Below are 22883 nucleotides of genomic sequence, written 5' to 3'. Positions count from 1 at the left end.
TACAATTACGACTCATGTGCCCTATGCACAGGCAACCAAAGCAAACCCCTTTCTCTTTTAGAAAAGAGATTTTATCTCTGTTTTTTTTACTTTTGAACAGTTTACAGTTGTCTAGACGATGAGTGTGCGAACAGCAACAACACAGCTCCATTTGAGAACCATCCAACACACCTTTGTTGTCAGAGTTCACTGGTTTCACAGTAGTGGCGAAGCTTCCCTTTACTCCTCCAGAACGTTGTGCCCTTTGTATAGATACCCTTGAACTGTTTCGTTGTGCATGCTCGATGTCTCCATAAATGGGATTTAAAAGAATCCGTACTTGACGTTCTAAATATGTCACCAAGTCATGTAAGTGAGCTCTTCGGTTGTGTTGTTCCATGATGTCATGGGCCTTTGTCCTCCATCCTTCCCTTAACTTGTATGGTAATTTAGAGACCATGATTTTTATATTTGTTGGCATGTTCAATTCTTCCACATATTCAAGCTCCTGCATCACATTGCGACATCCACGCAAATATAAAGCATATGCTTGAAGTGATTTGCCATCCTCTGATTTTATTGTATGCCAGGCCAAAACTTTTTCAATATAAGCATTAGCAAGCTTATACTCATTTCCAAAGTGTTCTTTTAGAAGTTGCTTGGCCATACTGTATCCATTTTCAGGAGCCATATGCTGGCAACTACGGACCAATTCCCTTGGCTGTCCTCTGGTAAATTGCTCCATATAATAAATACAGTCTGCTTTGCTGGCCTTCTCTTCAACGCCTTGTTCAAATGCTTTTATAAAATGGTGATACTGCAATGGATCTCCATCAAAAATAGGAATGTCCCGTGGTTGAAGAGTCAAACAACGTTGCTGATGCACAACTGCTTCCATAATCCTATTCTGTTTCTCCATGATGGTGAACATGTTACTTGATAAAGCTTGATCATTTTTTTGATCTTGGGTTTCTGCAGTGTCTGTTGCCTTTCTTTGAGCTGTATTTAATGGTTCCACTGACAAACAATATGCTTCTTGGTCGTCTTGCCTGTATTGTAGTTTGTAGTCCTTTTCTTTAGGATTAAGTGAGAGAGATATTGACTTCCTTTCCCTTTCCAAATAAGAGTTCATGCCATTGGATTTTGCAGTTGAACGTTGATCCTCCATAGCCTAAAAAATGTCCAGTTTAGCTGTGGCTGCAGCAAGCTCAGTTTCCATTTGAAGTTGTTCTTTTTTCCTTTTTAACAACAGCTCTTGTTCCTCCAATGCATGACGCTCCTTCAAAGCTGCCATACGAGCTAAAAGAGCTGCCTTTTCTGCAGCAGCTTTTATTCTTGCAGAGGAAGTGCTTGTTCTTGAACTGCTCACACTGTTTGTACTTTTCCCCACATTGGAAATACTATCATTAGGATATATGTTATCATGACAATCTTTTGTTGCATCAACCCCTTCATTTTCAACATTATATGCTTGTTTTTGTATCACCCAAAGATTAGCATTTTTGACAACATCTGTATTAAACATCATTTTTGCTTTAAACCAGGTTTCATGTTTTTCCTTTTCCTCTGGTGGCAATAAACCCATGATAGAATTGTGAACACCATATATTTCATCACACAACTCAGACATAACATTCAAAGTATTTTTCACTTCACAAACATTTCCCATTTCCATTAGACCTTTAATAGTTTCTCTTAACTTACTAGCCTTATTCAGTTTGACTTTTCTAATATTCTGCAATTTCTCAATCTTCTCAGCCAAGGCCTTGGCAGTAAGTTTAACCACCCGTTTACCCAAATGAGTTTCAGTCACAAGGCTACCAGCCTCTTGTTCTTTAAGAACATCTTCTTTTACAGTTAAGTCAGTGTTTTTATTTGCATCAGAGTTTTCCATGGCTGAGCTGGATTTTTAATGTCAGCCAAAGAAATAAATAAATAAATAAATAAATAAATAAATAAACAAAAAATAAATAGTTTATTCCTGAAGTTACTTATCTCGGTTTTTTTTTTTTTTTTTTCAAATGGCAACCAGTGCACTGGAATTACGCATTGTTATTTTAGATAGCCATGGCCTGAATGTAGCGCTACACGTACCTATGTGTGGAAAATCCACGTTTGTGTCACACCTGCGCAACCAAGCCGCTGAAGCTCCTCAGGTTCCTTTACACGGTGATCCTCCTGCTCGCTCCTCCACTGATGGATGACAGACCCACGCTCGCTGATGGCATCTCTCCTATTGCCCACACAACCACTCCAATCAGTCGATCAGCATGCCGGTCATCCTCTGCGCGCTGCTGCCTCCGCTGCGCCGTCGCTCCTCTCTCTCCTCCCAAGCCGCCGCTCGCATTCTCCCCGCATCACAGGTGCCGACAGGTGACAGCCAGCCACACCAGCATAATTAGGAAGGAATCCTTTGATCCAATAATACGAGACACTTCTTCTATGTCTCGATGTCCTTTCCAAAGCTTGACTTGGGGCCACGGTTTGACTTTATTTGTAGGGGCTAAGCCACGCTTAAAGCCACTGGAATGTTTTTAAACCGGAATCTTATGGTTGACGCGCTTTGCCGGGGTTAGATGGTGTGAATAGGAAATGTCCAGACGCTGTTCTTGCTGTTTAAAAGGCTGATTTATTCCCACTCTTGCTGCTTACAAAACAAAAAAAAATTATACAACAGCCAGCTGTGAGTTGACAGCGTTTCCCCGCCATGCGGTCAAACCGATTTGCCCTTTCCGGTGAAACACACGCCCATACACACATCATTTCCCTCTTTTATAGAGCTTATACATAATGGCTTCTACACATATTATTGCACGTTGTTATATTATTATACAATTATAGATTATATTATTGTATATCATGACATATTGCATCGCAGCCTTTATTTATACAATTTAAGTAATGCATATTATTATAAGTAATGCATATTATTATAAATACTTATATAAGAATTTGCACTAACAGTGTTTAACTGTTAATGTTTACTATAACTACAATTTGTATAATAATAATTTGCAATACCTCCACTTTCCATTTCTTCATTGATGATTCATTAAGACCGACTTATTAATAGGATTGAACATTTTGTATAAATACATACTATGTTATTGTAAGTAATTGCACTGCATTTTCATTGCGTCCATTTTTTATTTGTAACCATTTACCTACAAGCATTCAAACTGCACTGCACTGTTCTGCGATACACTGTGTTCTCAAGTTTCACTACTTGCAAATAAACACTGAAAAGGATCTGATCGTTTGAGACCTCTTGCTTTTGGGTATGGATGCAAAACACACCTATGGCTAAAAAACAACCCACTTGTTAAATGTTTGCTTAGAGTGTATTGTTGATACAAAGAAGTTGTCAATTCCATATTGAGCATCAATCTTTTCTTTAATACAGTAATTCATAAACACCAGAATAAAGTGGTTGACTTTAAGGTGTGGAAGTCCAGTGTAGTATTTCACTTTGCCGGTGTCTTCCTTCAGGAAATCTTCATCCATTTTTCTCTGGCCAAGCTCACGTTTCAGGGTCCTGTTCTCCTCCAGCAGCCGGTTGATTTCAGCACGCCGGCGCTGACAGAAGTCACATTCTGTCAGCGGTGTCTGCTCAGCTCCATCCTCAGCTGGTGCTGGTGTCTCCACTATGGATAAAATAAGGACATCTTTTAGCTAAATGTGCATCATGCAGCTGAAAAAGCCACAAAAGCTACATACGGTGTTGAATCTGCTGGCTCTGTAAGGCTTACCGGGCGGAACAAGGTCATCAATAGCTGTCTCATCCATCGCAGGTGTACTGTCAGTCCTTTGCCGTTTTCTCTTTTCCTGTCTCTCATAGCGTGCAGTCTGTGTGGCCTTTATCTCAGTGTGGCCCAAGTGTAGTGATGGTGCCCAATCCGGATGTGAGGTGTACATTTCATTTGCTGGTTTTCCTGGTGACACAATTTAAAATTATTATCCACATCAGCAGTGTTGAACACATATAGAACCATAATGTTATCAATGATCCTCAATATACACATTATTATATTGTATTATATGATTACATTACATTACAAGACGGCTGGTAAGCGCTAGGATCAGCAAAATTTGTAAGTGGTGCTATGACAGCTGTCAACCTCAGGGTTTTTTTTGAAAATGGAGAGGGATGTCCCTTTCGTGGTAGGAACTGGCAGTGTGTTCTACCGAAGAGGATAAAATGCTATATCAAATGCTACATCAACCAACGAGGATGAAATGCTATATCAACCAACGAGGATGAAAATGCTATATCAACAGTCTCTGGGCGCGCGTTCATGCATGTATGTGGTGCCACGGATGAAGGAAGGAAATACTGTAGGCTATAAAATAAAACCGTGCATCTTTAACTTACCAGAATGAAAATGCAGGGAACACACTCGCATTGACATCGGGATACTGTGGAAAGTTATGTTCTGTCGTCTTACAGCCGCGATCCAAGCTAGCCGACAACTCTTTGTCATCTGTGAAACTTGGTCTCCGTGTTTGCGCCTCCAGGCAGGAAAGCGTGGAAAGTTATCCCATTTTGTAGGTTTTTCCCTCGGCGATCATGTGATGCGCTGTTACAGCCCACAATACTGCAACGGTTTACCATGGTTGAAATCAAGTTACAGTGAAATTAAACGACATAAAACACGGCTGAGAGGGAGAACAGTACGCGTTAGTCACAGGCAATAGTCTAAGGAAGCTGTAAAGTGCGCCGTCAACATGGCGACCACGCAAAGTGGTGACGTCACGACGACCAAGCCCTATTTTTGCGTTTTTTCTTGCTTTTATGCTGACTTATTTTTAACACACTTCTTTTTTGTTATACAATTTTATTGAAGTCTTTATTTTGTCTTTGTGTATTTATTGCAATTGGGGTTTTTTGTTCCGTATTTCCACTGCAACCTTTTTGATTTTTTCATATTTATTCACACCCAAATTTTTTTTTACGTTTTTTATTTATGTCTCATAAAGATTTACATTATAACATTTTTAAATCATGTTTTCACTTCACCACAAATATTATTTCTACTTTATTTTAACCTTCTATTTCTAAAACAGTTATTTATTTCTACCTCTTTTCTAACTTTTCTGTTTTTTTGTTTTTTTTTACTCGAAGGATTTACGCCTCTTACTGAGCAGGAGTCCGTGTGCTTGGATTTTGATATTGGACGATAAAGAACATAATCGTTGGAAAATGTGTTGTTTTCTGACAAATCAGGACCTTGTCTGAGCTCATTTGCTATGGCATTCCACAAGTTAGCCATCGTGACACCTCTGCCTGGAGGGAAAATCACACAGACATGTATACGGAAAAATCCAATCACGCGCACTCCTGGTCAGTAACCGCCTCCGGGGAGCCAGGCCTTGGCCAATAGTTGTGAAGCTTTGCCGGTGACGCGGCTCCCCTCCTCCTCCCTTCCCGGCATCGTTTAAACATTAAGGGCTGCAGACGACCAATTGGAAACAGAGCAAGTAAAAAAACACGAAGTAGAAATATACAAAGTGGAAAAAGAGAAGGAAATAAAAGGGCAGGTGGAAATCCTTTGGGTGAAAAACCCCCCAGAAAAGTTAGAGGTAGAAATAAAACATTGTTTCAGAAATAGAAGGTTAAAATAAAGTAGAAAGAAATATTTATGGTAAAGTAAAAACATGACTTAAAAATGTTGTGGTGTAAATCATTATGAGACAAAAATAAAAACATCTTTTAAATCAAAAAAGGTTGCAGTGAACAAAAAACCCCACTTGCAATAAATACACAAAGACAAAATAAAGACTTCAATAAAAATGTATAACAGAGAAAAAGTGGGTTAAAAATAAGTCAGCATAAAAGCAAGAAGTAAAAATAAAAAGTGTAAGTTAAAATATATATATTTGAATAAAAATTGATCAATTGTTGAAGAAATATGTTCTTTTTATTATTTTGTTCCATTTAATGGCACACACATTCATATTATTAGCTACTTTTTCAAGCAATTTTATATTATCAAGTCCTTCATTTATTTCTGTACATATTTTCAATTATGGCAGGATCGGTCCTCCATAGAACAGGGAGAGGACAGTGATTCTGACTGTTTTGTTTCCCCCCCGTCTGATTGGCTGAAACTATAAAGGGTCAGCCCTTTTCCCCTCGATGAATGTTCCTCTCAAACGTCATGTGACTTTAGGAATTCTTCTGTGGAAATAAGCCTCATGTCTGATGCAGAGATGGCGGCAGCGCAACCTCGGCACTCGGATCCCTTTAAGAAAACTTTACCGAGTGATATTTTAGGCTAATTGATTTACGGCGATAATCTGCATAAACTGGCATGTGAATGGTTGAGAATGGAAATACAGATAGAAAATTAGGAAGTTATGGATTTTAAGGAGAGAAACACAGCAGCACTCAGTTAATTTTAACCGGCAGCTACTTAGATATATGTTAAATTAATAAAAGTAAGGAGACGGGATGGTTAAAAATATTGAAATGCCACCGCAAAATCCGTTCGTTAGACACAAGAGGCTTTAAAAAATGGCAACGGAGTGAATGTTTAATAAGTTTGACCAAACAAAGGATTTTCTTCTTCTTTACTAGTCAAAAAGCTGGGCTTCTCAGAGGACCATGACTCCCAGTTACAGGTTAGAATTAACGCATATCTGCCAATCAGACTGCAGAGCTTCTACATGTCTGGAAAATAATTTCATTATTTTAGCAGACAGGTTTATAAATCTGTTTTTAAGCAGAGCAGAGACACAATTAGGGACAGTTGCTGATTTAAATGTGAAACTGATTTACTGGGATATGCAACATGCAATAAAAATACATCTCCTAGTTTATCAGAAAGTTTACAAGAAAAAATAAAGCTATGCTGTGATTACATTTTCAGCAGGACTCAGAAATAGCTGTGCCAGCCAGACTCACAGGAACCAGACTTAAAATTAGAATATAAGAAACCTACAAGAATTAAAGCACAAATAAAAGAGTAACAATCAATATATCAATGATTAATTAAATATAGCTTTCAATACATAGACTTCTCCTGTCAATATGTGACACATTTCTAAATTAGGTTTTGCTGTTTGTGAAAGAGGAAAATCACTGTTGCTGAAGGGAAACCATCCATCCATCCATCCACTATCTATCCATCCATCCATCCATCCATCCACTATCCATCCATCCACTATCCATCCATCCATCATATGAAGAGAATATTGCGGCTAAATAAAGGTTCTTTCCACTCGGGATGGAGCCTGGTCCAGATCAGGGAATTTGTTTTTTTTTTTTTTTAATCAATAAATGTATATATTAAACATGTTTTTTCCGGTAATGATTCTAATAAGGTAAAAAAAAAAAAAAAAAAAAAAACATATTTTCTGTGATTTACTTTGTGAAATAAAGTCTTTCCGGCTGCTTTTAGAGAATGATGGAGGTAAAACATTGTTCCTCATCAACAACCAACAAAGGAGGACGAATCTAGAATCTCCAGCCTCCTGAATGTTGTCAACTACTCTCAGTTTTACAAAAATAAAAAATCCCCTTAATTAATGAGGCCAGAAAAAGTAGATTTTAGAGCAACTTTTTCAGAAGATGATCAGTTGGTTTGGTTTGGCTCTCAGGCCAACAGAACCTGGAAGGACATGTGGGAGTAGAGCAGATGGTTAAGCTGACTTCATAGTAAAGAAAAGCTGCCATTTTTGCAAAAGGATGAACAATTTACAGCATCGTAGCAGTGTGTCACCTCAACCTCTGGGTAAAGTAACAGGATAACGTCTTAACATTTTTAACATAAAAAAACAGGCATCTGAGGAATTGACTTCCAATGTACTTTGTGTATACTGTTTTTGTAGCCCTTTGCTCCATGTTTCACTCATGAGCTCAAGCTGAACGGCGCCACACCGCTAATCCCCTGAAACACACCGATTTTTTATGTGTTCTTGTTCCTGACTTCTAAAAGTGACCTTATGACAGCCCGGCCTTCCTTTCACCCACTTCATCCCCATCTGCTTCATTTTTCCTGCTCCGTAAAAAAAATATAAGAACAATCATTTTGTACATCTTACAAGAAAGTATTCAGTGCTGTGTAGTACGACTGCTGTGTCCACCAGCTGTCCTGTGATGTCTTTATTTTGGACATTTTTCATGTGGGACGTGTCTGTTTGCATCCTGAATAAACTGGTCATGCTGGATGGAAGTCACTACAGAAAGCTGAACTGAAGGAATGGCACAAGAGGAACTGAAAAAGTTCAATTTCTATTTTTCTGAAGCGTCTCCCATCTAAACTTCAGAGTAAGAGCAGAATGTACCTGACAGCTCCACCAGAGGAATTTCTAAAACATATTCTAAAGTCTTTGTGGAAGCAGCAGCAAGGCCAGTGGATAAAGAGGATATTCCAGTGCAAAAATATCTTTATTACCAAAGTGAGGTTTTTCAAAGAACAAATGGGTTTCAGGACCGGAAGTATTTTCTAAATAATGTATAGTACTCTAAAACTGTGCATTGATTTACTGAGCTCCATGTTTTGGTCATGTTTCAGTCATATTCCTGTTCCAATAGGGTTGCTTGCTGCCATAAAAGTCACTTTCAAAGGACAATGACTTGATCCTAGAGATGGAGATTTAGATAACTTTTTGTTTGCATTCTGCATGTGAAATATCTTTAAAATAATGTTTGATATTTACAGTTGACTGTTAAGGTGCATTTTAGATGAACAGCGCCTCGCCTGGAATGTGGATGAATGTGTGCTTTGGCTCACCTGTCGACTTCATTAGAACAGACATTTAAAAAAGTCAACAATCCCTGTTCAGTTAGGGAGTCCTGACTGAAATCAGGCCGGCAACAGTCAGTCAGCCTGGTTTACTCAGCATTCCTGTCAACCTGCCAAAAGGTAGAGATTTAAATCTGTGCAAAATGACCATGTTATAACAAACAGTATTCCTCCCTAAAAGATTAGATCAAATAAAACTGGGTTGATCAATAAAGAGAGAAATAAAACTTTGTACATCATTTTTAAACAGAGAAATACATGAAAAAATCCCACCATAAAATTATAAACAGCATCTCTAATCACATTCTTCATCAAACTGTGTAAACCAGGATTATAAAAAGTAAAAAGAAATTCTTGAGATTTATATTTATCTTAATTCCAATATCAAAGACAGAAGTTTAATGCAGAAGAATTATAGAAAAACAGAAACTCATCAAAACCATCGAAACTGGTAAGGATTTTATAAAATGACTTTAATGAATGAGACATTTGGAAGCTCAAAGGTCAGAGTCACTCAGCAGACTTTGGTTAATGAGTTTAAAGCGCCACCGTGTGGTAAAACAGACTCACTGCAACTTTGCTTAAAACAGGTGAAGAAAATATAAACTCACGGTTTACATTAAAGTAATCTGACAAAACATATAAATTAATTTTACATCAACAGAAACATCTAATATTTATCATCTTAGGAGCTCTGACCTCAGTAACAATCAGATGTTTTAGCATTAAGACATAAGAAAAAATAAAGATCATTGTTTCTGGAAGAGAATAGAAATACTTAAAAAAATATTTTGAAACATTAACCTGGAATAAAACAAGGAACAGATCAACGTCCTTATGTTGGTCTTTATGTTAATGGACTTGGAGGAAGATCAGAAGAGAAATCTGATCTCTGGTAAGTTAACAAAATTTGGACTACGAAAAAATAAACAATTTAAATCCTCTGCTTTTCAGCTAGCGGGTCAAACAGTGTTCAGCCTTTGCTAATTTCTCACTGAAGGATCATGTTTTCATTCAGAGGAAATATGCAGAACATTCTGATATGCAAAGGAATGTAGGAAGGAGAGAGAATAAAGAGTGGAGCAGAGGTGGAAGTATCGTGTTCGCTCCTTCCTAAAACCCTTCATGAGAGTCACATCCAGTAACAAGGATCAAAAGGTCAGGGAGGATCAGACTCCTGGTTATGACCACCCATAGGAGCCAGAAGATGCAGCAGCAGGGTCATCAGGCACAAGAGCTCTGCTGCTTAGTGAATAAATAAATATGCATTTTCCTTTCTTATGATTATAGCTTTAATTATTGACATGACAGAAATGTTTCCTGCTCCTGATGTGCCAGAGGAAGCTCCAGAGGCTGGTCCATCCTCTGCTGCTGCCAGGGGCGGAGCTAGATGGGGGGCCAGCAAGAAGGTTCCAGGTTAGATTCTCTGTCCAGGGTCTCTCTGCATGTTCTCCCTGAGCATGCGTGGGTTCTCTCCAGGTACTCCGGCTTCCTCCCACAGTCTAAAAACATGACTGTTGGGTTAATTTCCTTCTCTCTCTGCTTTCTCTCCTGCTAAAGTTGCCCCAGCATCCAAGGACTACTTTAAATTTCAAATTCATAAAAGACTCGATGAAGAAAGCAGTTAATGTGGAACCATTGGAGCCCACTCAATAAATACTGAATAGAGAGGACATGTTTTACAGGAGAGGTAACAAGAACGTTCTTTCTGCTCCTTTCTCTGTTTTAAAACTTGTTGTAGATGACAGGATTACAATATAAAAGCATATTTGTCAATAAATATTTTATTTCTATTCGGGTGGACGAGATCCGACCTGAGTATCTCAGAGCTCTGGATGTTGTCGGGCTGTCATGGTTGACACGTCTCTTCAACATCGCGTGGAGGTCGGGGACAGTTCCCCTGGATTGGCAGACTGGGGTGGTGGTTCCCCTCCACAAGAAGGGGGACCGGAGGGTGTGTTCCAACTATCGGGGAATCACACTTCTCAGCCTCCCCGGAAAGGCCTATGCCAGGGTGCTGGAGAGGAGAGTCCGGCTGATTGTCGAACCTCGGCTGCAGGAGGAGCAGTGTGGTTTTCGTCCTGGCCGTGGAACGGTGGACCAGCTCTACACCCTCTGTAGGGTGCTTGAGGGTTCATGGGAGTTTGCCCAACCAGTCCACATGTGTTTTGTGGACTTGGAGAAGGCATTCGACCGTGTCCCTCGTGCTGCCCTGTGGGGGGTGCTCCAGGAGTATGGAGTCAGGGGCCCTTTATTAGGGGCCATCCGTTCTCTGTACAAGCGGAGCAGGAGTCTGGTTCGCATTGCCGGCATTAAGTCGGACCTGTTCCCGGTGCATGTTGGACTCCGACAGGGCTGCCCTCTGTCACCGGTCCTGTTCATAACTTTTATGGACAGGATTTCTAGGTGCAGCCAAGGACCGGAGGGGGTCTGGTTTGGGGAACAGCGGATCTCGTCCCTGCTTTTTGCGGATGACGTAGTTCTGCTGGCTCCCTCCTGCCAAGACCTACAGCGTGCGCTGGGGCGGTTCGCAGCCGAGTGTGAAGCGGCCGGGATGAGAATCAGCTCCTCCAAATCCGAGGCCATGGTTCTCGACCGGAAAAAGGTGGCTTGTCCCCTTCGGGTTGGAGGGGAGTCCTTGCCTCAAGTGGAGGAGTTCAAGTATCTTGGAGTCCTGTTCACGAGTGAGGGAAGAATGGAGCGGGAGATCGATAGACGGATCGGTGCGGCTGCTGCAATAATGCGGACGCTGCACCGGTCTGTCCTGGTGAAGAGAGAGCTGAGCGAAAAGGCAAAGCTCTCAATTTACCGGTCGGTCTACGTTCCTACCCTCACCTATGGTCATGAAATTTGGATCATGACCGAAAGAACGAGATCCCGGATACAAGCGGCTGAAATGAGCTTTCTCCGCAGGGTGGCTGGGCTCTCCCTTAGAGATAGGGTGAGGAGCTCGGTCATTCGGGAGAGGCTCAGTGTAGAGCCGGTTCTCCTCCACATCGAGAGGAGTCAGTTGAGGTGGCTCGGACATCTTCTTCGGATGCCCCCTGGACGCCTCCCTCGGGAGGTGTTCCAGGCATGTCCCACCGGGAGGAGGCCCAGGGGACGACCCAGGACACGCTGGAGAGACTATGTCTCTCGGCTGGCCTGGGAGCGCCTAGGGCTTCCCCCAACAGAGCTGGAGGAGGTGTCTGCGGAGAGGGAAGTCTGGGAGTCTCTGCTTAGCCTGCTGCCCCCGCGACCCGGTTCCGGATAAAGCGGGAGACGACGAGTACGAGTACGAGTATTTTATTTCTAAATATTTGGCCTGCTACTTTGTTGAAAATTCTACCGATACGTCTTCAGAATTAAAATTTAATTAGTGACTACTTTTATTTAATTTTAGAAAGTATTTTCTATTAATAGCAGAAATATATAAACACCACAGGAGAAGCATAGAGAAGAATCAATGATTTGTTTGCATTGTGTTTAATTAATTTCACTCCATCCTGGATTTAGGTCACATATTGACTGTGTGTGATTAACCTGAACCCAGCAGCGTCATCAGGAAGCTGTTTTCTGCTAATAAAAGGAAGACAGGTTCATAACATACAACACTTTAGCTAGAAATAAATATCTAGATGTATTGCTGAATGTAAATAAGTCCCATAATCAAAATGTTTCAACAATAATAGAATCTAGGCTCTTATGTTTTTTGTGGGCGGCTCTGAAAAGAGCCGTTTTGGGTCAGTCCTGTGGAGGACATGACTACTCCTTGGATTGCCATGACACCGCTCCCTCTCATAGGCCACGAATGCATCTGTTGCATCTCTGGCTGCATTGTTTGCCCCCATGCGTCTCACACCTGGGAGTGGCTCCTCTTGTGCTCCAGCTCCTCTCAGTGCAGGGACGCTGCTGTCTGCTGTGGCTCTCAGAAAGTCATTTCTCTGCTACTTCAGGATGGATTTCAGGCTTCTCCACTGTGCAGACCAAATCCCAAATGTATCCTCATCCACCAGCCGAGCCCTGAAGACACGTTGCTCTGGGGTGAGTCTGCTGCGTCCAGGGAAGGGCCGCATCAAGTTCCTCCGCAGTGGGAATGCCTCATCTGCTACGTTGACGTAGGGCTGGGCTCCTCTCAGCTCCGGGTAGATGCTGGTCAGGAGGCAGATTTAGACCACCCTCTCTCTCAGAGCCTGACCAAAGGTGGAGTCGGCCAAGATTCCCCCATCACCTGTCCTGCCGTACCCTCCTACATCTATGAGCTGAAACCTGTAGTGGGCGTCCACAACAGCAAGAACAATAGAGTGGTCTACATTGTAATAAAAAGAGAGAGCCAGAGGAAGGGGGAGCCTTTAACCAGACCTGCTTCCCATCCAGGGCACCAAAACACAGAGGGAAGTTCCACTGCTCTGCAAACGGCTCAGCAATGGATCTCCAGCATTCTGTTCCTGGTACAGCCAGAAACTCTTCCACTAAGCAGTCCAGATGTCAGTCACCACATCTGGAATGATTTGGCAGACTGTGGAGATGCCCACATGGAAGCTGCTGCTGATGGATCCGTAAGAATCACCTAAAGGAGAAATAAATCAATAAATATCCAAGCTGTTAGCAAAAGTCTCATTGAGAATAACAGCATCATAAACAACATCTACTCTGAAAATATTTTGCCCTACAGGTTGTGTGACCCTTGAAATTAACCCATAGTTACGTGTGTTTGTTATTTTTTTCAATGTATAGTCATATCGTTCTCACATTCACTGTTATTCTGTTTGGCTTCCATTTTAAAAAGACCAATATCACTGTTGGGATGTAATGAAACTAAAAGTTAAAGTATTAATTTTTGTTTTCCACTTTTACTTTCGAGTTGTGAGTAGAGTGAAATGTTCACATAGATCCGCCTCCCAGGCCTTTCTGGATAGATCTAGTTATAGAAAACATTATTAGACCTCCTCTGGAACAAGAAACTGAATAAACAAGGGTGGTCTAATCATTTCTTTCCATGATTGTATATATATTTTATTTGCTAACTCCAGCTTGATGCTGTCTCTGACTATCAGTTCAAAGCAGAGTAATAAAGGCCTTCAGGCTGGTGAACCTCAGTGCAGCTTTGCTGAACTCTTAACAGCATTTGGAGCTTTTAGAATTGACCTTGATCAAAGTTATTTCACAGAAGCACTTTAGTAATAAATGACTATCACTGATTGATGATGCTTATATTCTTCTTTCACATAGTGACATCTATCATTATATAGTTTTAACTTTCCTATGAGTTCTTCATGAATATCCAGGATGGTTCATTTGGTTGGACTGTTTGTGTTTAGACTTCTAGCTGAACACTTCCACACAGTTTCTGTTGAATGTTGGTGTTTTGTTGTGTTTAAAAGGTTAACCTGTGGTTTCATTGACGTCTTTAAGAAAGCTGCTGAGTTGGATTTTAAAGTCATTCTGGTTAAACAGTCCCACTCTCTAAATTTTGTTTGACATGAAAATATCCTATGCATTCTTTATAGCAGACATGCAGAATATTATTCTATACATGAAGCTCTATAACAAGCCATGCTATGTCACTATATTATCATTAAACATTATTGGGGGGTGCACCGCTCCTGGAAGTACTGCAATACCAGGTCGATGCGTGGAGTGGACGGAGCAAGCCCCTATTCCATCTCCCTGTTCCAAAAATCAATTTAATATATGGTCCCCGGGTAGGGGACGTATCAGATATTAAACTGATAAGAACAGATACTACACTTGATCTTAGCCAAAAGGCCGAGAAGCGATAACCTGAAATGGGGCTGAGGAGACCAAGTCATTCTGCTACACCTCATTTTAACTCATGGTTCACAATCTTTAGCCTTTAGAAGCTCAGCTACGATAGAAAATACTGATTACAGAGCAATAAACTTGTTTTACGACGACAATTCCAAAGATAAAGGAGTAAAACCAAGAACTAAAAACAAGCCGGTCTGTTTATTTCCGGTCACGCGGTGCGCTCTCCTCCAATAGGACTTTAAAAGGATTAAACACACTAAAGGAGCTTTCCTAATATTTATGTTTAGATGTCAACCTAACTGCTAGCTGTTAGTGAACGAACCTTTGCACTTTCATTCGATTATATTTAATAGAAATGTACGATTAGAATTTACAACGGAGTTGGTACAACTGCAGCCTACAGCGGCCTCTGGTGGAGATTAAGGGATACTGCGAGCGTCTAAGTTTCACACAATCAGCACCGAAATTTACAAGTTAATTTACAAGAAGGTAATCTCTGCGGGGTTATTTGTTCTTTGTAGACTGCTAACAAGATAAAGAATTAATAGAAATATGGTGAGAATTACTTAAAGTTGTTCTGTAGAAACCGGAGCCACCGTACAGCACTCTACACCACAGCTACAAACTACTGCAACCTTCCCACGCCCCGACCAGAGACAGGTTTCTAAACTGGCTATTCTTCCAACATTTAACCTAAATTAGTCCAAAACATTAACAAAACAAGTAGCATTAAATAAAAACATGAAACCATTTAAACTGAAAATCTAAAAATACAGAGAATATGATAACGTTATATAGTTAGTTGGTTAGCTTAACTGACAGTTAAAGTTATCTTTTAATTCTAGCTATTAATGAGGTCAAAGGTGTAACAACTATAGTTAAATCAACCTTGATTACAAAGATAAGATAAATATCAAATAAAACTCACAACCTCGTCGAGTTATCCTCCAGCATGGCTCGTTTAAAACTCGGTGAGCTAACGGCTCTCCTTTCCTCCTGTGCGTGCTCAGACACGTGACCTTAAACACCTTTAGCTAACTGTACCCAACTACATCTCGCTGCAGCAAACAGAAATGGGCGGGGACAGACTTTTCCGTCAGTCCCATACCTTACATGGAAATGGGACTGTTTCATTCCGGAACTGAAGAGGGTGCTATTTTCATAATCATTATCTTAAATACCTTAAAGACGAGGGGTTAAGAAGAAAGGAAGAAGAAAGAAGTTTCAAAAGTTCGTGCGCTGGTGTTCGGCACACAAACAATGCAAAACTCACAAAGTCAGTGAAAGGTATTTTTAATTTTTTTCACATAGTAAATCAATACGCTTTTCTAGATTAGGTTGAAAATATGATTAACAGCTGTAAACTAGTGAAAGTCGTAATTCATACAGGGGAAAGTTAATTTTAGCATGTAGCATAGCTAATTATTATCCTGCTCGGCTCCATTAGTTAAAAACAGAAAAGTAGATGACATGTTTAATTTAGAAATGTATTTTATGATCAAACTTTGTTTATTTATTTTCATGATACAGCTCCACCTATCCATTTGCAATATTTGGAACGGAGTGAAGATTCTTCCGTATTGCATAAACGAAATATCTTTCTGTCCCATTTGCTGGTACAGTGCCAATGCATCGTACAAGCTACAGAACCACACAGCACAGACTGCTATGGTTCAACATAACCAGATGTAAAACTACACTTGAAAAACAGGACATATTTTTTACATACTTACCAGTTTTCTAGTGTTTTTCTTTTATTTTTAAAGGTCAATCTTTTTTTTAAATGTTTTGTAAACCAATGTTTTACTTCTGGAATATCTAATATTTTTTATAAACTAACAGCTTTTTTTTTTTTTTTTTTTTTTTTTTTTTTTTTTTTAAACTAACAGCTGCCATCATAGCTGGGTGTAGTAGCCAGATGTGATACTCTAATGATGAGCAGCACTACTTCAGTATAATTATTTAGTACGTAACTAAACAACACAAGTAAGAGTAACAAAGTATTTGGTGAAATAGCTGTTATTAAGTACTGCTTTACTGACCATAATGTGCAATGTAATATTACCCATTTATTTCCGCAGACATGAATAAAACGGTGCACAAAAAAGTTATGTGCACTGTTGGGTATTTTAAAACCAAAAAGGAGAAATATTAATAGATGACAATAGATGAAGGTTAGAAAAAAACAAACATAAACAACATTTATGTGTATAATTTTTTATTTTTTCATAGATTAACATGTGTTCTTCATTCAGTTAAGTTACTTGCATTAGGTTGCATATCAACAAACTTTACTCAAGAGTATAACATATGGAAAAAGAGCCCTTATTTATTTTTATTATTATTGTTATTTTGTCAAAAGTTACAGAGTAATTGAGTAAATCTAATTAATTAATACCTGTTTGACCAAAATCACTTTTACAATTTCAATAATTTTTTTGCTGAATATATATTTGGTGTCTGGAAGCCATTGTCGAAAAATAATTGTTAAATTCTACAAAACAGTAACAATAATGTGAAATAATCTACAGGGATTAATTCAAACATGCCTTTTTTCTACCAGTCATTTGTATATTTCCTGATGCGTAATGATGTTTTCTTTTATGTTAGTAGCTATTGCGTTTTGATCCTGCTCTATTTTAAGTGGGAATGAACCACATTTTGTTTAAACATATCTGCATTGTATAAATAACAAGGCTGCTTATTTCCAACCATTCCTGCTTTAAATGTTTATAATCAATACTGTTGGTAAGGCTCTTTTCCTATACCTCAATTTTATTGTAATGGCGCATTAATGTTCTTCTCCCTTCTTGAATTTTGTCTTAAACAACACAGGGATTGCCTAAACAAGGATTGTCCAACTACTGCGGGATGTTCTTAGTGATGGTAACATCTGCCTCCAACAGTATGCACTGTACTTTGTAATGGGAGCATCATTTGAATTCAGTGAGGTAAGGATACAGATGAGAGTCTATGCTTTCTGTTGGAGATTTCATTAAATGTGAGCCTGTGATGTCCACAGGATGATATGATAACAATATGCAGATGGTGGTGTCTCTCTCTCCTGAAAACCTTCTCTGTGAGGTAAGAACAGTAATGGTGCACTGTACCACGTCATGTTACACATATGTGAGTTTTTTAAAGAAAACCTTCAATTTGTCCTTTTTTAAAAAGGTCCATAGAAGAAGTATAACAGGAGAAAAAGGGAAAAAAGGTTGGTGAGAGGGCAACATGTGAGGAAAGCTACAGCTAAAATTCATCACTTTGTAGTTTTGAATCATGTAATTTGTATTATATCCATTCACGGAGTACTTTTGTTCTAAGCTTATTTTTTTAAGTCTGAAAGAAAATCAGGATAGAACAATTAAAAGGGTTGAAGCAGTTTTGATGTTATTCAGACTTGCATTCATCTTTCACTTAGAAAATCTCTGTATTTTTTCAGACTCTGAGCTGATGACCACACCTATGGCAAAACAGCCCAGGCACAAATTGAGGTACATTTTTTTTAATTTACACATAACTAGTAATTTTGATTTGTATATCTTTATGTGCTAATGAGACTAAAACACTAAATGATTTAGAAAAAAAAATAAAATTCATTATTTGCACAGCATTCTTATACATTAGAGATGGAAGGGATAAGATACAGAGAGATATAAAGTGCTAAAATTGTTTAATGCTCTTCACCATGCAGGTACAAAGGATACCATCAATCTTACAGGTAAGATTCATTCATAAACACATGTGTCATAGCCATTCCTCCAGTATGACAGTCTTGCAATACACCTGTGTTTTATTTTGTTTTTGGGTAGGGGGGGTTTCAGGTGCCTTTGCCTGTGCTTGAAGCTGTTCTCCAGGAGGTGATTCTTGCATAGAGAGACTCAGCTTACCTCATGAAAGTCCTTTCAAGCCATTGTGTCTGAACCTGTTTTTTCAGAAGAAGACTCACTTTGCTTGGCTGGATGGTAAGGACCTTTGACTTTTTTCACCTAAAACAAGTGAAATTAGATTTTAACTACATAAAATCGATTTTTCATTCAGAGGTGAGATCAACTGGGGCAAATTTTCAAAAACATTCAAAGCACAAAACCGGATCCCTTTTGCAGTTTTTAACGTTTTCTTCCTGCGATCGGCCATATAAAGACTGTGTGGGCTTCACCGGCAATGGAAAACGAGGACGGTACCCTCCTTATTACTGTGATGGCATACTGGTGCCAACACTGAATCTGTCAAACATTACAGTTTTCACACATTGTTAGTTTTTTCATGCCATTTAAAATCATTTCTAATAAAGTACATTTCCCCTTTGACTTGTCTAGTCATCCTTTTTCATAATGTGTTCTTTCAATATTATGTACATTTTTGAATGTTCCTTTTGTTGTAGCTCAGTTGATTTAAGTTATTTAGTTTTCATAGAAATTGTTGCTTTAATTTGTTGGAGAGAGAGTAGAACCAATAAAGTCGTTGGAAACATATTGTAACAGCGTTGTTTAACAATAGAATAACCTTATTTTAGATATTTTAAATGCAAGCAAAGATAATAACTTGCAATATACAATGCTTCCTATACGTTTTGAAAATTGATTGGAATCAATACAAATGTTCTTTACAAACCTGACATACAGCTAAGTTATGTTTTAACAGTCAGAATCAACTTGTTTTGTTTTTTTTGTAATATACATACAGAAACATATTGTTCAGACACAAACATAAGATTAAACGAGCAGAGCGAAGGTGTAGATGGGGTAGAGGTGATGGAAGCTCAGGTGAGAAGCAGTTGCACACATTAAGCTGGACTTTATGAAGGGTGGAGGAGATGAGGCCGGCGCCGTTAGGCGGGGATGGAGGCGCATGATCAGGTGATTGGCTGAGCGGGGGAGTTGAAGAAAGTTTTAGTTAGAAATTACTCATTGGTTTAATTTATGTATCCAGTTACTTTATTCAAAAGGTTTTCATATAGAAAATAACTCATCCACAGCAGATCATTCTCTCTGGCGGTTACCAGCGCAATGTCTACTGCCTGGGCTCTGAGCGCCTAAGATTATTTCTTGTCAAATAAAATTTCTAAAAGCTACATTTAAAGTTTTAATTAAAGGAAAATTCCGGTTTTTAACACTTTTAGCCCTTTTTCTGTAGTGTCCAGGATGAAATCGAATGATCGACACCAAAATTTTGACGATTGGTCCTGTCTCGGCTATTTGGCTCATGCAGAATCCCCCCCTGGCTGCTTCAGAATGGCTTGCATAGTGCATGTCAGATAATGTCCTTAAAACAACCTTAAACCTTCTTTTTTTAAAATATGCTACTCACCGGGTCGTCAGCGCTGTTCAATGACGTTCAAAAACAAGTTTCGTAAAGAAAAAACGTTCCTGTAGTGTTTTATTTAGCATTTTGTAAATCCCATTGAGTTCTGTTGGAATAGTCAATATCCCTCCACCACCGGAACCGGCAATGGCAATGCTTCACTCTGTGTACTCCGACGTCGAGGTGCTAACGTCTCTGTTAAACACTTTAAAAAACTCTGAAAATGGAATACGAAAAGGTGGATTCTTGAGGAGGACATATTGGACTTTGAGTTTGACGGTAGAGGATACCGTTTTGAACCGGAATATACTGAGGAGGAGTATATAGAGACATTGTCGCCAACTAGTGGTCTGGAGTGTGCAAAGCTTCAGATTCGAACGGGAAGCGGAAGTTTATAAGCGGTTGTGATGTATCGGAAAAAATAGTTCTGGGATTTACAAAATGCTAAATAAAACAAGACAGGAACGGTTTTTCTTTACGAAACTTTTTTTGGAACGTCATTGAACAGCGCTGACGACCCGGTGAGTAGCATATTTTAAAAAAAGAAGGTTTAAGGTTGTTTTAAGGACATTATCGGACATGCACTATGAAAGCCATTCTGAAGCAGCCAGGGGGGGATTCTGCATGAGCCAAATAGCCGAGACAGGACCAATCGTCAAAATTTTGGTGTCGATCATTCGATTTCATCCTGGACACTACAGAAAAGGGGCTAAAAGTGTTAAAAACCGGAATTTTCCTTTAAACACTTTGGGTTTTGAAATATATAATAATTTGATATTCAAGTTTTTAGAGTGCAGATCATGAATCTATTGCAACTGGTAAAATTAATGTGGAATTTCTAAATGGAATAGTGGGACATAAATCAGTTTACTGGTTGAGCTGGAGTCCTTATAGCAAAGGTTTCCAATAAGACACGGTAAACAACAATAATAGCTGAGCCAGGTCACCTGCAACCAAGAATGGACGCACCAAGTTGGCCAAAATTGTTGACTAAATGTTTTACTGACCAAACCTCTTTTCCATCTAGTTCCTTTTAAATAAGCCAAAGGCTATTATATTTGATGTTTTAATTTATTTTAAGAGTACCATTCACAACATCAAAATCTATTATTTGAACTTCAGCACCAGCAAGTATTTGTTTATATTTGTTTTCTTAATCTGCAATAGTCTGAAGATCTGTCCAGGGTCAGCAGCCCTCATGACCCCACTATAAGGATAATTAATGAATGGATAAATGTGCTCTTAATGTGATGTACATTTATCTCCAAAATATTGATTGGATTCATGTTTTATAGCTTTTTTTTTTAGATAGATAGATAGATAGATAGATAGATAGATAGATAGATAGATAGATAGATAGATAGATAGATAGATAGATGTAAGAATAGATAAATACATCTCCATAATGATTCCTTATTTTGGCTTATTTTAGATTGTTTGTTACTAATATAATTTTAAATAAAGATTTGATAAAGATTTAAAAATGAAAAAGGTACCTGCCATGTGACATATCACATTTTCTAGCCATTTCTTTACTGTTTAATTTGTATTTTTGATGTTAATATTGGTCTTGGTTATTTTGAAAGTCGTTGTCAAATAAAATACGTTATTTTTTGTTTTTGCTTTTTTATAAACTTTATTAGAAAATGCTTTATAATACAGAGAGAAGTACAATTTCCAGTGAACTTTTCCTAACACAACTGGTTGATGACACTACCCTGTTCTTAAAGGACAAGAATCAAATTTCATTAGTGATCCAAGTATTAAATAATTTCTCAAAAGCTTCTGGTCTGCATTTGAATCTCAAAAAGTGTGAGATTATGGCAGCTAAAGATTGCACTGAGACATCAATTGAAGGCATTCCAGTTAAAAACGAGGTTGTTTATGTAGGCATAACCATTACAAAAGAACAACAAAATCATAGCTCCTTAAATTTTGATCCTTTAATTATAAAAGCTAAAATGAAACTTAATCAGTGGTTGGTAAGGGATCTTTCACTATGAGGTCGTATTCTTCCTACTAAGGCTGAGGGCATCTCTAGGCTAACTTATGCTGCTCAGGCTCTAGATCTTGATAAAGGCACTGAAAAGGAAATTGACAAATTCCTCTTTAACTTTGTCTGGACGAATAGGACCCATTACATTGGAAAATCTACTTTAATTAACTCATTTGAAAATGGAGGGCTTAACTGTTGATCTTTCTCTTCCTTAAATAACACTGAAGATAAATTGGATCCACCAGTTTTTCGCATCTTAAACTTCGATATGGAATACTATTCCTCATGACATTTTCTAAAAACCTGGGGGTTTAACCTTTTTCTTGGTTTGTAATTTTGATACACATAAAATTCTTATCAAACTACAATTTCCATTGCCAGGCTTTTTTGTCATGGTCACTTATCTACAAGCACATCTTTCACCTCACCTGTATTTCATTGGGAACAATTAGGACATGCTGTACAGAAAAAAGGTCATTGTTTTTGGATCTGTGGTTCAGTCCTGGTATGGTACTCTGGTTGATCAACTGTTTGATGATAATGGGACCTTATTGAATTATGAAGGGTTCCTCTCTAAATTTAACCTCCCTGCTTCTTCTGGAGAATATGCAAAGGTTTTTGGTTCTATTTCAGCTGGGATTTGCATGTTGTACAGACAGAAGCAGAGACTCGATTGCTCTTCATCTCCTTCTCTGACTCCTATGGACTCTCCTGTTGGAAAAATATGTCTCACCTCGTCTCTTCATAAGAACAATAAGTCAATCAGATCCCTCTTTCAGAGAGAGGTGGCGACTGTTCCTGCTGTTGCTCCATATTGGAACCGATTTGTCCTGGAAACATACTTGGCTGTTACCCATTCACTTTCGTCTCACCAGCAAGGTGAAGGAAGTCTCATTCAAACTCATTCACAGGATCTATCCCGCCAAAGACCACCTAAAGAAGTTCAAACCTGATATTTTGGTGAACTGCACTTTTTTAGATCTTATCCCAGAATCTGTTACACATTTCTTCTGGTTGTGTCAATATTGTAAGACTTTCTGGCAACACCTTTGTAACTATGTGAATATTTAAAAATAATTTCAGCTTCATTGGAAAGACATTTTATT

The 22883-nt window shown here is 38.8% G+C and overlaps 1 protein-coding gene, 1 long non-coding RNA gene and 1 other non-coding gene across 3 annotated transcripts; 1 reads left to right on the top strand and 2 right to left on the bottom strand.

The window, feature by feature from the left end:
• Positions 1-2141: 2141 nt before the first annotated feature.
• Positions 2142-4582, bottom strand: LOC119798903. Its single transcript, XM_038308573.1, has 4 exons — positions 4352-4582; positions 3729-3911; positions 3334-3623; positions 2142-2327 (listed from the first exon to the last, which is right to left on the bottom strand). Exons 1-4 carry the CDS (start codon positions 4458-4460, stop codon positions 2142-2144), a joined length of 768 nt encoding a protein of 255 aa, XP_038164501.1. The 5' UTR covers positions 4461-4582.
• Positions 4583-14295: 9713 nt separating this feature from the next.
• LOC119798915 lies at positions 14296-14486 on the bottom strand. Its single transcript, XR_005282781.1, has one exon. It is a non-coding gene; the product is annotated as a U2 spliceosomal RNA (small nuclear RNA).
• Positions 14487-17163: 2677 nt separating this feature from the next.
• On the top strand, positions 17164-17682 carry LOC119798886. The gene is made up of 4 exons (XR_005282776.1): positions 17164-17225; positions 17313-17428; positions 17500-17561; positions 17652-17682. It is a non-coding gene; the product is annotated as an uncharacterized LOC119798886 (long non-coding RNA).
• Positions 17683-22883: the final 5201 nt, after the last annotated feature.

The sequence above is a fragment of the Cyprinodon tularosa genome, unplaced genomic scaffold (genome assembly GCF_016077235.1).
Source record: "Cyprinodon tularosa strain WSP-4 unplaced genomic scaffold, ASM1607723v1 ctg64, whole genome shotgun sequence".
NCBI lineage: Eukaryota > Metazoa > Chordata > Actinopteri > Cyprinodontiformes > Cyprinodontidae > Cyprinodon > Cyprinodon tularosa.
Note: the sequence above shows the minus strand (reverse complement) of the source record. Positions and strands in the feature narration are given on the sequence as shown.

Bases quoted from the DNA above. Each gene is read 5' to 3' on its own strand.
- LOC119798903 (XM_038308573.1), bottom strand. From the start codon at position 4,460: ATGACAAAGAGTTGTCGGCTAGCTTGGATCGCGGCTGTAAGACGACAG. The intron at 3,912-4,351 runs GTAAGTTAAAGA...TTGTGTCACCAG, and splicing joins TTCCCTGCATTTTCATTCTG to GAAAACCAGCAAATGAAATG. The intron at 3,624-3,728 runs GTAAGCCTTACA...TTTTATCCATAG, and splicing joins TGATGACCTTGTTCCGCCCG to TGGAGACACCAGCACCAGCT.